Source organism: Delphinapterus leucas, chromosome X, assembly GCF_059928025.1.
Source record: "Delphinapterus leucas isolate spDelLeu-1000000601 "Yukka" chromosome X, BTC_Dleu_Yukka2, whole genome shotgun sequence".
Classification (NCBI taxonomy): Eukaryota; Metazoa; Chordata; class Mammalia; order Artiodactyla; family Monodontidae; genus Delphinapterus; species Delphinapterus leucas.
In genome coordinates, this window is record NC_143150.1 from 116677706 (window position 1) to 116692037 (window position 14332).

The 14332-nt window shown below is 49.5% G+C and overlaps 1 protein-coding gene across 5 annotated transcripts in view; it reads left to right on the plus strand.

The window, feature by feature from the left end:
- SH3KBP1 (SH3 domain containing kinase binding protein 1) overlaps positions 1–14332 on the plus strand; it is a 343295-nt gene that overhangs the window by 287805 nt on the left and 41158 nt on the right. For 4 of the 5 annotated variants that reach the window (XM_030763171.2, XM_030763168.2, XM_030763170.2 and 1 more), the window contains 2 exons: positions 1397–1477; positions 4033–4192. In XM_030763171.2, coding sequence (XP_030619031.1) covers positions 1397–1477; positions 4033–4192 — 241 coding nt within the window. The remainder of the gene's footprint in view (positions 1–1396; positions 1478–4032; positions 4193–14332) is intronic. The other variant, XM_030763169.2, reaches the window with a different exon arrangement.

The following is a 14332-nucleotide window of genomic DNA, read 5'->3' on the forward strand; positions in this document are numbered from 1 at the left end:
TGCTGTATAATCTTGGGAACTGCTTTGTAATGGGGAGGTAGATATTCCTGTTTTCCTTGTGTTTGGTTATTTGACGAAAAAAATCAGATACAGAATTGATAGAAATCAGATACAGTGTTTAACTTGTAGTGAGTCATTAAAGAGTTAAGGTGAAGTGTGTGTTCAGTGGATTTTATTTTAAGTTCTTTTGGCTTCTGATGCTGTGTAATTGAGATTTTAGCACCAAGCACACATCCATAGGGTTGGTCATATAAGGAGTTTGTCAAGCACTCAACCAAGTCCATAAATCAGAGGAGTACTTGTGATGCGTTTCATGCTTTAGCTATTTTCCAAGTACTCTTACGGACCTGAGGCCGCTGACACTGATGAAGTTCCCTGGTGCGGGAAGCAGCTGTGGTCCAGGCGTGTAAAGAGGAAGGGTGAATTGGCACATTTGGGAAAATGTAATACCTGAGGGATTCAGATGCAAAGGACCTAGGGAGAACCACCGTATCTTCTCTGTACATCCCTCCACTTAAAAATGTGTTTAAGAGGTAACAAACTACCAGTTATAAAATAAATAAGTCACAGGGATGTAATGTACAGCATGGGGAATATAGTCAATAATATATATATCTATATATATAGATATATATATAAATTTTTTGTTTGTTTGTTTGTTTTTTTGCGGTACGCGGGCCTCTCACTGTTGTGGCCTCTCCTGTTGCGGAGCACAGGCTCCGGAGCGCAGGCTCAGCGGCCATGGCTCTTGGGCCCAGCCACTCCACGGCATGTGGGATCTTCCCGGACCGGGGCACGAACCCGTGTCCCCTGCATCGGCAGGCGGACTCTCAACCACTGCGCCACCAGGGAAGCCCATAGTCAATAATATTTTAATAACTTTGTATGGTGTGTAATGTATAAAAATATTGAATCACTGTGTTGTACACCTGAAACTAATATAATATTGTAAGTCAACTAAACTTCAATTTAAGAAAAATACACGTTCTAGTTACTATTGCTGCGTAACAAACCACTCCAAATTTGGTGGCATAAAACAGCAATCTTCTTATGCCCGTGGATTTGTTTATTTATTTATATACATTCCCCACCCTCACCAAGTGGTCTCCTGTGACTACTTTGATGCATAAGGAAGTCAGATTTAAATATCAATAAATATTAGTGGTGTTCTTGTAAATGAAGGATGCATAGGCAGGCAAACTTAATGACATATGCCAGAAATGGCTTCTGCTCCGTTTCTAAGCAGCTTGTGTTTGCCAGATAACACCAGCACTCAGCTTAGGAAAGAAAAAAACCTATTGACTTTGCTGTACCTGATAAATATTTAAAACGCTAGTGCATCTAATAAATGGATGGGGGAAACATTTCCTAATCGTTGCCATCCTTTCCCCGCCAGGTACCACTGAAAGAAAACATGAAATTAAAAAGATACCTCCTGAAAGGCCAGAAACGCTTCCAAATAGAACAGAAGAAAAAGGTATGAGATCAGGTCTTCGTTGGCACTTCTAGAACGGCAAGAGACAGAGCTGTCTGTCACAGGGCTAGGCCCCTATTACCCACAGAATTTGCTTTTTCTTGGGAGTATGGTGATTATGGTTTTGTTTTGATTGCTTTTAAATTTCCTGTTTCTAAAGAAATAGGAGAGAGGGTTATGTGGTGCTTCTTTGGGCTGGCATTTCTCATCAAATGAAAAACAACCAGCCTAGTCACTTAACACATTGGGGCTCTTCCATCCCAGTCTTCCTGCCATCACCGCCCTCCCCACACCAGCGGCATCCTGAAGCCCGCATGCCGACTGTAAGTTCCTAGAGGGCCCCGCCGTACCAGCCACGGTTCCCAGCCAGCCTAGTGCCCCAGGTGCTCATTAACTGCCGATGGGTGGGTGTGGCTTAGAGAAATTCCCATCCAGACCAATGAAAGCTGTCAGTCACTGCTGGGCCTTTGACGCTGGCTACTATATTGCAGACACATGTCCTCGGTCAGGACTGTTGAGGGAGGGGGTGGCATGGCAAAACTGGGAGAAGCAGCCCAGTGCCCACAGTCCCCTTAACGGGGTCAAAAATGTCATTTTCAGGGAAGTACCGTAACCTGTATCACACAGTCAGTTTTATGAATGTGTTTGACTCCTATGGTCTGCGTGTCCCTCCCAAAGAAATCTGCATGCTGTGGAAGGACTCATTTTATTAGGTGTCTAAGATTTGATTGATCACACATTTTTACGGGGAAAGTGTTACGTTATTACTATGAACAGGAGGCAGAGCAAATTCCATTTTAAAAAGCAGTTATTTGTAAGTCACAAGAGAAATGCTGAATTAATGAATGTAATTATTTGGAGATGCTCCTGGGTGGTCTCATGAAATTTTATTGTGAAATTTAATATTTTATAACAGCCTGCCAGAAGTTTTGCCAACATCGCGAGTACTTAGGAAGTTACACCTCTTTCTTTCACGGTGGACAGTTAAAACTTGAGTTGTGGAAGCTCATTGTGAAGGCCAGGTCTGCGTCACAGATCAATGAAAAAATAGCTATTGAGTGTGTACCATACAAATAGTTCTTTGATAAAAGTGTGCGTGTTGTGACATAACCAAACACCGCCCCTGTCCTCAAGGAAGACACATGGCTGGTTTTGGGCTCATAGCCAGGCTCTGTGATGAGGACACTGCCTGCTCTGTTCCATGGTGACTAGCATATGTACTCGGCTTACGTGTGAACAACCACCCTAGTTGGTTGGCCAAGTGGCCACACACTTCTGCTTCCTTCCCCTCCCGTGATGCCTTGTTCTGTGCCGCAGTGGGTCAGGAGACAGAAGCCCTGGTCAGAAGCAGCAGGGAAGACAGCAAACCAGCCCCACCTTGAGGCTTGGCCTCCCTAGTAGGTGGGCACGAACCCTCGCTCCCATTCGTTCTGCAGGCTGCTGGAGCTCCCGTCCATCCCAGGAGGCAGGAGGAATCCCCCCTCCTTTGTATTTTAGCGGAGCCCTTCCTCCTCTGGTGCCTCCTCTGGTCCCTGCGGACCAGTAAAAGCGTTCCCAGCATTCCTGGATGGAGCAGGTTCCCTTATTGAAATATTGTGGGGATGAGCAGTGATGTCTGTACAATACCTGATGGGCTTTTTAAAGCTTTGCCAATCTGCCTGGTCACCCAAACGACGTGAGTTTGTGTTTGCAAGTAAAACGTGTTCACAGTTCCAGCTTCCAAGTGAGCACAGGGATGTTGCCTGTCCTCCAGTGGGCAGCTCTCTGAAGCTCTACCTTTACAGAGAAACATGGGGACATAAAACATGAAGCTGCCACCAAGCACTGCCCAGTTTGGCACCAGATCTGGCTTTAACTTCTTTCTAATAGCTCCGACACCCAAAACCCTCAGAAACCAAATACCTGTGAAGTCCCAGTTTACCTTCCAAGGTGAAACTGTGCACAGAAAGAATCCAGAACTAATTGTTGGCTCCTGGTGCTTTACACAGGCTGACCTGGGAGACGTCAGGCCTCTTTCCTCTGCACACCCAACAGGTCCCGCTGGTCATTGACCAAACCCATCAGCCATTTACCGAGCACCTGCTCAGTGCCAGGCACCATGCGGGTTCTAGAGAGATGGCCAGACGTGGGCCCTGCCCGTGGGGGCTGACTGCCTGCAGGCCATGCCAAGCATGCAGACACCCAGAGAGTACTCAAGTGGAGCCTGTTTATAAGGGGCTGTCCTTCACAGCTCAGGAGAGGGAGTAGGAAAGTCTGCCTCTGAGGGTGGGTCCAGCCGTTGAGAAGGGAACATGACCGTGTCACATTTCAGCCAGGCTAAATGTGAGTAGGCCCCATGAAGTATGAGTAGGAGTTTTCCAAGGGTGGTCAATGGCCGGAAGGGCCCATAGGTCTTTTTCTAACTTGACCAAGAATAGATGATGCTCTTCGCCTTCCATCCTGACCTTGGCAAACAGCGTCAGTGATTTTTTTTAAGCAGAAAACAAGCAGTCTTCAGTACTGTCACTTACACTAGTTCTATCTGTCTTCTTTATGCTTCTTTAAACAATGACTTAAAGAAAGACCAGAGAGAGAGCCAAAACTGGATTTACAGAAGCCTTCTGTTCCTGCCATACCGCCCAAAAAGCCGCGGCCACCCAAGACCAATTCTCTCAGCAGACCAGGTGCGCTGCCCCCGAGGAGGCCGGAGCGACCAGCGGGTCCCCTGACCCATACCAGGTACTGCTCCGCTCTTGACGCTGGGGCGGGGGCGGGGGCAGGGCAGCCGCAGGACGCTGGACTCCAGCCACTTGGGTCCTTGCTCCCATGCTCAGGCAGAAGCGGGTGTGAGGTTGGGGACCGCAGCGTGGGTTTCAGGATTAGAGATGAGAATCCAGGTCCTGGCATCTAGGCCCTGCTCACGCGTGGGGATTCCCCCCTGTGCTTCCTTAGAGCAAGGCCAGCTGCCCTTCCAACCGGAAGTGCGGGTGGCATGCCCGCCTTCGCTCCGGATGTCCTGCTGGCTTGGGTGCGTGCGTCTCACTGGCAGCTCCATCTCCTGGCCCTCTCCCTGCTCTGGGATGGCCCCCTCCACACTCCCAAGCTCCCTCTGCTCTTGCCTGTGCAGCCCTATTGTGGGACGCAGGACCCAGTCTGGCAAATGTTGTCTTAGTGTCCATGTCCACGGACTATGAGACCCTCAAAGGCAAGGGGCATGCTTCGTTCAGGCACGAGTTCCGAGACGGGCCTGGCAAAACTCAAATTTGTTCACTGGCTGGCTGGACACCTGTGTTAGTGATACGGAATCAGAGTTGGACATTGTGCCTTCCAGACCTGAGATGCCCACCACAAAGGACAAGGAAGTGTCACGTTCTCTCCACAAGTTCATTGCTGGAACTTTCTACTATTACATGCATATTATACGTGTTGATGTAATATACTGGAGCAAGTCGGTGGCCTAGAGGTCTTTACATGGACCTGTAAACACACAGTCACTCACCAAATTTTTGTTCTTCTGAGCTAAGTTTGCATGGTGAGAATCTTATGGGGCTTCAATGTCCTCGTGCTAGAGTCAGGCAGGCTTCCAGGCTCATGTCATAGTAGGAGTGGGAGCCCCAGCAGGTCACTGCCCCTCTCTCCTCACCTTCCCTGTCTGTACATTGTGGATGAGCATGGAATGCATCTAAAAGGATGGAAGGATATAATTTCCGAGTATGTAGCCTCGGGCCTGTAAATCAACTTTACTTTCACTGTCTTATTTATGATTGTGTATCAAACTGGGTATACTGGAGTGAAACAAAAATAGCTCATGTACATTTTAGAAAAAATTTTAAATCGTGGTAAAACACACATAACACAAAATTTTCTCAGGTATGTGAGCCCATTGGAGGAGTGGCTGGCTCACTTGTGTCATTCGGCAGGTGTCCCCCCAGATCCAGTCAAACAACTGCTCCCCTATGATGGCCCCAGGGGAAACTAATGGGACCAGGGCCACTGTTGAGTGGGTCAGGCCCCTACGTGTCGTGTCCTCTTCTGCTGACGGACATGCGCACGATGAGGCCGCTTGCCGGCCCCAGTGACCTTAGCAAGGGCCACTTCAGTAGCGTGGTCGGCCCAGAGCTCGCACTTCAGAAGGAAAAGTTTATATAAACCTAAGTGCTTCCAAAGAGAACACGAGCTCCACGAACAGGGAGGAGGGAGCAGCAGGGGTCGTACATCGCTTTGTGGTGGGTGAAAGGAGAGCAGAAGCCACGCTCTGCCAAATTCTTATAGTCTTCCAGGGACCACAGGCATTTCGATGAAGTCAGTAACGATTTCCAGAATATTCCTGCTGCTCTAATGATCCGATCCAAAGCGAAGTGCGGTTCCAATGGCTTCTGCGCCTTCAAAGGCTGCTCTCAGCCATCTCGTTAGGAGATAGGTGCAGGCCTTGCGAGCCATCGATTAGACCAGCACGGGAGCGGGGAATGAATGATAACCTCCGACCCTCTGGGCTCACAGAAGCCCCATTTTCCTCCCGCCTCTGCTGAGCCCTTCCCCACCTCCAGCCCTCCCAAGATCCAGCTGTGGATCAGAAGAATGAGCCACCGAGGAAGATGCGTGAGAGGGGTTTGTACAGAAGCCAGTGGGAAGCATAACTGTTCTTTACATTGTGTGTGGCATCTGAGCGGCCTGGGAGAGGGTGGGCAGTCCCCGACCTCCCAAGCTCCCAGGGCACTGGTTTGCAGAAAGGAGGGAGTGAGAGGCAAGCCCCACGCTTCCTTCCTGCCAATCCCTGGAAGTGGCAGCCCCGGGCAAGGCTGGGAGCATTTGAGGAGCCGGTACCTTCTCTGACCGCTTGCACAGCCAGTTGAAGGGAGGATGGTGCCTGCTCTAACTTGGTGGTTCTTAAACTTGAGCGTGCATCGGCGTCACCTGGAGATCATGTTCAAACACATTGCGGGGTCCCACCCCCACGGTCGTTGATCCAGCAGGTCTGGGAATCGATGATGCCGGTCCACATCCACGCTGTGAGAATCTCAGGTTTTTGACAGTGCCACCCTCCTTCCCTGGCTGCCTCTCATGCATCCGTTAGTGCTCCCCGACTTAAGTGCCCAGTTAGCACGCCCCTCTTCTGGAAGTCTTCCCTTAACTCTCACGATTGCTCTCTCCTCCAAACGCCTGACACCCCGTGTTTAGCCTGGTGCGGGGCCCCATGCTCTGCCACTTGGGATGCTCACACCCCCGGACTCCTTTACCAGATTTAAAGCAGATCAGGAGTGTGTTTTGTCATCTCCACATGGTTTACGGGGTTGAGCATATGGTAGTGGCTCATTTAATACACTTGTTGAATGCCATGGTTCCTAAGAAGGGGGGGAGGTGCCAGTGCTTACATTTTGTTCACTTTTGCTCTCCTGTCATCCTTCCCAGCCCCTGTGCAAGCTCTGTAGCATGTGCGTCTTATGTTCTAAGTCACGTAGTGTGCCATGGATTTCAACATAAAAAAATTTAAGAAGATCGAAGAAAGGCTTGCTGTTTCTCAGTATCTCATGCACTTCATATTTTTTGCTAAGCAGTTACATCGGACAACCAACCCGTATACTGGTTTATGAACTTGTTTTGTTCCGCCAAGGTAGTTCAGGTAGGAATGTTAACAGTCAAACAGTTTTGTGTCGGTAGTCCTCCAAGAAGGGGTATTGTCTGCTGTGCAAACCCAAATCCTCGCCAGGATTTACCTGACTGGATGGGTAGATGGGCGGATGGATAGACAGATGTTTGAACACATGGACACACGGTCACCGTTTGCTGTTCTTACTGGGCATGAGGCATGAGGCATTGCCGCTCCAGCTGCAATGTCTGGGCTCAAGCTTCCTCTCACCAGCCAGAAAGCTCACTGCCAAATGTGGCTTCCAGAAGAGATCAATTTCTTTCTATTTAAACAGGGACTAGCATCTTTTAGAAAAAGGAATACCTAAGTTTAGGAAGAGGGGAGTCATTTTTAGATGCGTTTACTTAACAGAAATAGATTGAGGGACTACTGTGTGCCAGGCACTGCTCTGGATCTTAGTAACGGTGGGGCTCGGCCATTATAGATTCTGGTCTTCAGGAATCATGTCGAAAGGAACTAGGACACCTGCGCGATTTTGTGTCCATCTGAGCAAGTAGCAGCATGCCGTTACCATACTTACTTCCAGATAGTAAATGTAGGTAGAAATTTAACAGAAAGAAAGAGACTTTTTCCAAAAAAATTTAGTACCAGAGTTGATTTAAAAATTCAATGATGATAGGAGATTCCCCTAGGTCATAAGTGCCTTTGTTTGAAAGTCTGTGCTTTGGGGATGCATCAGTTATTATCTCACAGCATAAAGACAGCGTCTGCTGGTCTCGTCCAGCCCACCATATAACTAAGGTAGTCGTGGTACAAAGAGCATTCTGTCTACCTCTATCTTCACACTTGAGAAAGTGGAGTCTCAAAAGTATAGCGCCTACTCACTTGTTTTGATATTTGATCATAAAGGTATTTCAAATGACAGAATATACCTAAACTTTTGTGTGTGTGTGTGTGTGTGTTGTATACACACACACTGACGTGACGTTATATGTCTCATAATGTGCATTATCGATTTAATAAAGATGGGGTCAGAAACCCCCATGAGAAGAGGCCCTGAAACTTGGGAGAAGGGTCCAAAAGAAAAAAAAATCCAAGGAAAAGCTGGAAAGAAGCAGGGTGTCCTGAGCCCTAGCAGTTTGCATGCAGCTAGAGGCAGCGAGCCAGAAACCTGAGGGGCAGAGCAGGTGTGTGCCTTCAAAAGAAAATAAACCCGATGGGGAAAGAGGTAGAAGCAGGCTGAAGAGACCAGAACAGGTTTGTTAATATTCCCAAACATGGACACCCAAGTTGTAAATAATCTCATTTTCTTCCCAAAGAGCGGGCAAGTGGGAGCAGGACCTTTGGCCCAAATTGCCAGGGAGCCGTGCCTGTTGTCCGCTGCAGTACAGAGCAGCCAGCGCTCTGAGTGGAGGGGCAGGGAACTGGCAGGGCGGGGACGGGCGGGGCTGGTGGAGGCGGGGCTTGAGTGATAGTCAGGGGCGGGGCTGGTGGAGGCGGGGCCTGAGTGATAGGGCGGGGCTGGTGGAGGCGGGGCCTGAGCGATAGGGGCGGGGCTGGTGGAGGCGGGGCCTGAGTGATAGGGGCGGGGCTGGTGGAGGCGGGGCTTGAGTGATAGGGGCGGGGCTGGTGGAGGTGGTGCCTGAGCGATAGGGGCGTGGCTGGTGGAGGCGGGGCTTGAGTGATAGGGGTGGGGCTGGTGGAGGCGGGGCCTGAGTGATAGGGGCGGGGCTGGTGGAGGCGGGGCTTGAGTGATAGTCTGGGACTGAGAGGAAGGAAGTGAAGCTAAAAGAGTAAGAGGAGGTGAGCTGAGCAGGGATGGAGTGGAAGCAGGAGGTGGGGAAAGTCGATGGCCAGAAGTACTGGAGATGCTGGTCAGGAAGGGGAAGTTGGTGCCCACAATTTCAGAGGCAGAGTGGGTCTGAAGATGGACATATCCACAGAGGGAGGCGCCCTGAATGTGGGTGACTGAGGATGAATGAAGGTCGTAAGGGCTGAAGGGACCAGGGGAGGGAGGGGATGGATTGCCCACATGGCTCTCATAGGCTCAGGAAGATGGCAAGAGCTGAAATGAGGTGAGGCTGATGTTCTCGAAGCCAGTGTCCTCCCAGGTGGATGTCGGGGTGTTCTGGGAGTTGATGACAGTCAATGATAAGAAAGTTTCAATAGTCAGGGCGGTAGCAGGTCATTAAGTCAAGAGGTTCCAGATGGATGGAGTTGCTTACTGTGGCTCAAGCATCGCAGAGGGCACTGTCCACTGACTTCAGATGTGGAAGCCTGTGTCAGAGGAGGAATCTCAGTGAGAAGGTTCGCAAGTGGGTCTTGGACACCAGGCTGTGGGCAGGAGGCCTAGTGGCTTCCCAGACCTGTGCCACTTGCAGATGGTCTATTGCTTTAAATCTTAAACACACCAGGTACATTTCCCATGAAAGGCTGAAGGCTATATGGAGAGAACTGGAACACGGATCCAGGGAGAGCAACAGTGGAATTGCACATTTTTTCCTTGTAATGAAGAGGGAGCCCTGGATACCAGGGAAACACTGGGAGATTAGTGACGAGCCCTGAGACATTTTAGCTTGAGGCAAAGATTAAGTAAACATTTATATGCCAAATATCGACTAAGTGCTTAGGGAAGGGCAGATGTCTCTCTGGAGACTAACTTACCCACACCGAAGTTAATTTTTCTTTAGATTTACATAGGCATCCCAGCTGCTTCAAGCCCCTCAGGATACAAATTAGCAGAAAGTAAACTTCTAGGTCCTGGTGGTTCTGTGAGGTGTGTGGTCCCCATGCCCACCAAAAGAACACACTAAAAAAGACCTTTGCTCTTATTAGCTCTAAGCTAATCAATCATTTAATTTAAAAAAAAAAGGGAAAGAAAGATAGCTAGAGTGCGCACAAATGTTCCCTAAGCAGGCAGATAGAATGTGTACCTGGGTGGTCAGGCCATCATTTTGAGTTTGGATTGCTCAAGTATTCTAAATGTCTTTTCAAAGATTCCTAGGGATGTGGCATGTGGTGTTTGAGTGTTTCCCTTCTTTTCTACAAGTCAGGACCAAGACATGTCTTTGGAGAGTTCAGGAGAGAGACCTTGGCTAGAAATTACAGAGGTGGGTGTCATTGGCTCACAGATGGTAGTTACACCCATGGAATGGCTATAATCACTCCAGGAGATTACAGAGAAGAAGAGGAGAGAGTACAGGCAACAGTGGGGAAAACCATTACTTACAGGGCGGAGGAAGGACGAGGAGCTGTGGAAAAGGGTGAGTGGACTGCAAGGCCGTGGAAGCCACGAGAAGGGAGGGTGGAGCCCCTACCGGCCAGTGGGTCTCACGCTTGAGTGTACGTTGGCATCACCTGCGGTCTTGTTAAAACACAGATCGCTGCTCTCCAAGTTTCTGATTCAGGAGGTCTGGGTTCAGGCCTGAGAATTTGCGTTTCTAGCAAGCTCCCGGGGCTGCTGCCGCCGCTGGTTAGCCAAGCCCACTCTGAGAACCTCCACCAAAGTGATAGCCGGGGAGACTGAAGGGGCTTCAGTCACTAGCTGGCCCTTGGTGATCCCAGTCAAGTGGTTTCTATACAATAGTTGGGGGTAAGAGAGAGACTCAGGGTTGAGTTGAAGAAAGAACAGGTGGGCTACCAAGCACGTGTAGACTTGTCTTGTGATAAACTCGGCTATGGGGGAAAGGTGGAAATTGGGTGCTAGATATGGATCCAGTGTGTATGTGTGTGCTCTGTGTGTGTGTGCGTGCGTGTTTGTGTGTGTGCTGTGTGTGGTGTCATTCGTTATTTCAGAAATTCATCAAGTGCCTCCGTTTGGCTAGGCCCTCTTCTGGGTGGTAGTTAACTACAGTAACCAGGCGAGACATGCCTCCTGCCCACCCACTGCTTACTGGGCTTTGGAGCCAGGCCCACCAGTGTGGAAAGCCCACCCCTCTGCTTCCTTACCCTGTAGCTTCAGGCAAGGTACACACCTCTCTGTGTCTCAGTTTCCGTTGCCACTCCTAGGGCACCTAGTTCTTCTCCTGGCCCTTGTGAGGCCCTCAACCAATCTTTTTTCCTCCCTTGAGAGAGCTCAGTGGGTGACATTGTAGGGAGAGGAGTTGCCACGTGGTGACAAACAGGTCATGCTCAGCAGCCCCGAGGGAGCGAGGAAACACGGACGCCCTCAGACCGCACATCGAGAGGTCTCTAGGGAGTGGAAGCAGAGCCGCAAGAGCGTCAGGGAAGGCTGGGCACTGAGGAAGGGTGGGTGGTTTATGGAGCATAGGAATCCCACAGGGGAAAATACCTTGTCACATTGTAGAAATGTCTACCTTATTTGCTGGCCTCATTTCATTTGTATGTATAACTTTCTCTCCATACGTCTTTCCATCCTCACCTAGAATAAATTTCATTCCCTGCAGCAAGATCCAACAACAGTAGTGATGGGCTTAGCCTCAGCTCAGACTGAGCCACATTGATTTTCCTGCCAGTGACGGCCAGAGGCAGGCAAGGAATCAGTAGGGGATATTAACGCCCTGCACGGGCACAGGTACTAATTGGTTCATATAACGCTTTTCCCATGGGCTATTTTTTTGAACACTCTTCCTCCAGGTGACACCCCACAAACTTTTCTCAGAGTTGTGCGCTGATGAGATCCCCGCCTCCAAGCATCTAAAGCCCCTTGCCCCTCTGGGAGGCCCAGCTGTGGGTTTGCCGATGGGAGCTGCGGGTGTCATCGTCCTTCGGCCTTAAGGGCATGGGGCTTGTGCCCTTGGATGGGCTCTAGACGGAGGCCTGTTGCCACCCACACTCGCAGAGTCTGCATAGAGAACAGAAATTTGGAGGGGAACTGAGTGGGCAATGCCCCATCACCTTCCAACGTGTCTTCACCAACTATAAATAGCCCAGCCTGTTTGTGCTCATCCGAACAAGGACACAGTGCAAGGGGAGAGCTGCCAGGAAAACCACTCCGGTTCCCGCTTCCTGCGCCCCTGGCCTCGCTCAGGCTGCCCCACATTTAGACGGGAAGTTCGTAGTCAAAAAATGCCTGTGATTCCTGGGACATTTTAGGCCGTGGGGTGAGTGTGTAGGGGCTCCACGGGAGCAGCAGAGCCTTCGGATCCACATTTCTGGGAAAGGGGAGCGAGGCTGCTCCTGCCCTCCCGCTGATGAGCAAAGGAAACTGGGCTCATTGCTGCTGCAATTTTGTCCTTTCCTGAAGGAAGGATTCAACCTCCCCGGGCAGTAACGGCCCCTCACAGAACGCTTCTGAAGGACTGGCTTCATCTCTGCTCCCTCCACAGATGGGCGGAGCCCTCTTAATGTTGCTTATTTGCAAGAGAAAAATCTCTAGAAGCATCAAACATGTGCATTTTGATTATTACCGCCCCAAGTGTGGTGGGCAAATACAGGGCTGGGCGTCAAGAAGCTTCCATCCAGTTTTAGCTTTGCTACCAATTAGCTGTGTGGCCTTGGGCTCATAACTCCCAGCCTTAGAGCCCAGGACCCTCGTCTGTAATAAAATGGGGACCTGAGCCAGGTAATCTTTACCCAGTTGTTTTTTTTTAACATCTTTATTGGAGTATAATTGCTGTACAATGGTGTGTTAGTTTCTGCTTTATAACAAAGTGAATCAGCTATGCATACACATATATCCCCATATCCCCTCCCTCTTGCGTCTCCCTCCCTCCCTCCCTATCCCACCCCTCTAGGTGGTCACCAAGCACGGAGCTGATCTCCCTGTGGTATGCGGCTGCTTCCCACTAGCTATTGGTTTTCCATTTGGTAGTGTCTATATGTCCATGCCACACTCTCACTTCGTCCCAGCTTACCCTTGCCCCTCCCCGTGTCCTCAAGTCCATTCTCTACATGTGAGTCTTTATTCCTGTCCTGCCCCTAGGTTCTTCAGAACCTTTTTTTTTTTAGATTACATATATATGTGTTAGCATATGGTATCCATCGACAGATGAATGGATAAAGAAGATGTGGCACATATATATAATGGAATATTACTCAGCCATAAAAAGAAATGAAATTGAGTTATTTGTAGTGAGGTGGGTGGACCTAGAGTCTGTTATACAGAATGAAGTAAGTCAGAAAGAGAAAAACAAATACCCAGTTTTAATAGTCAGAGCCTAAGTCTGAGATGTTGTGAGCGGGCAGCCAGGAAAGCAGGGAGGGAGCGTTCATCTCCATTGACCTCACACCCTCAGCACATGATTGGACCAGGAGCAAGGGGTTGGAGCAAGAGAGAAGAGAGGGTATCTCTAGTCGTTTCTCTAGAAACTTCACATCTGTCATCGTCCCTATGAGTAGATAACTCCCAGGTGGGATGAAAGCTGGGGGAAAATGGAGGATTCAAAGGGTGCACCTCAGTGGTTTTCTGTGTACAGGGGATGGGGCTTTTCTATTTCTTTTTCCTTTCCTTTCTTTCCCAACCTTTTTTTTTTTTTTTTTTTGCCCCCATAACAATTTTTAGGCACTTAAAACCCAGACATTTACATTATGGTAATAGATCCTTCTGAGGGCAGGGAGCGGAGACTGCAGAAAAGATTCATCATCTGGACTTGGGATCTTTTGCTTGCTAGGAATCAGTCCGCTCTTTTTCCCTTCACCCCCCACTCACCTCCAGAAGCGTGTGGGGTCTTTTTGGTGGTTTTTAGTTGCTGCTGTCAGTGCTGCTGTTCATTTATTTATTCACTTGTTTGCTTGCCTCGGCTTCCTGTGCACTTCAGCATCTTTTCCAGGCCACATGTCTTGGCTTAACTGTCCCAACTTGGGCTAAATTGGGGCATGCCACTGGCTGAGCTCATGTTCTCAAGGGATGCACATGGCGCATCTTCCACATTTCCAACTGTTCACATGCCCCATCTCACGTCTCAGGTCTGAGTGGAAGGAGCAGGCCCCCCTTGGTGGGTTGGGTATGGGATTTTTGTTTATTAGTAGTACTTTTTAACTCGGGGAGCAAAGGCGATTTACCCAGCTGGCAGTGAGCTGCGGTGACACAGGCTGTCTGGCATCCTCGGTGACTCACCATCTCCAGGACCAAGAGGCTGAGTGAAGCAGCTTTGAGAAGTGGTCAAGAGCTTGGGCTCCGGAGGCAGAGTTAGTAGGTTCAAATCCAGAATCCCACCATTCAACTAGTTTCATGACCTTTTGTCAGCAAGTGACTTCATCTCACTGAGCCTGAGTTTCCTGATCTATATAATGAAAAGAAGAGCCACACAGGTGGGCTTCTCCAGGAAGCAAATTTTAGTATGCGAGACCTGTGTAGGGTTCAGTGCCTGTGGGGAGGGAGAAGGAAGCCG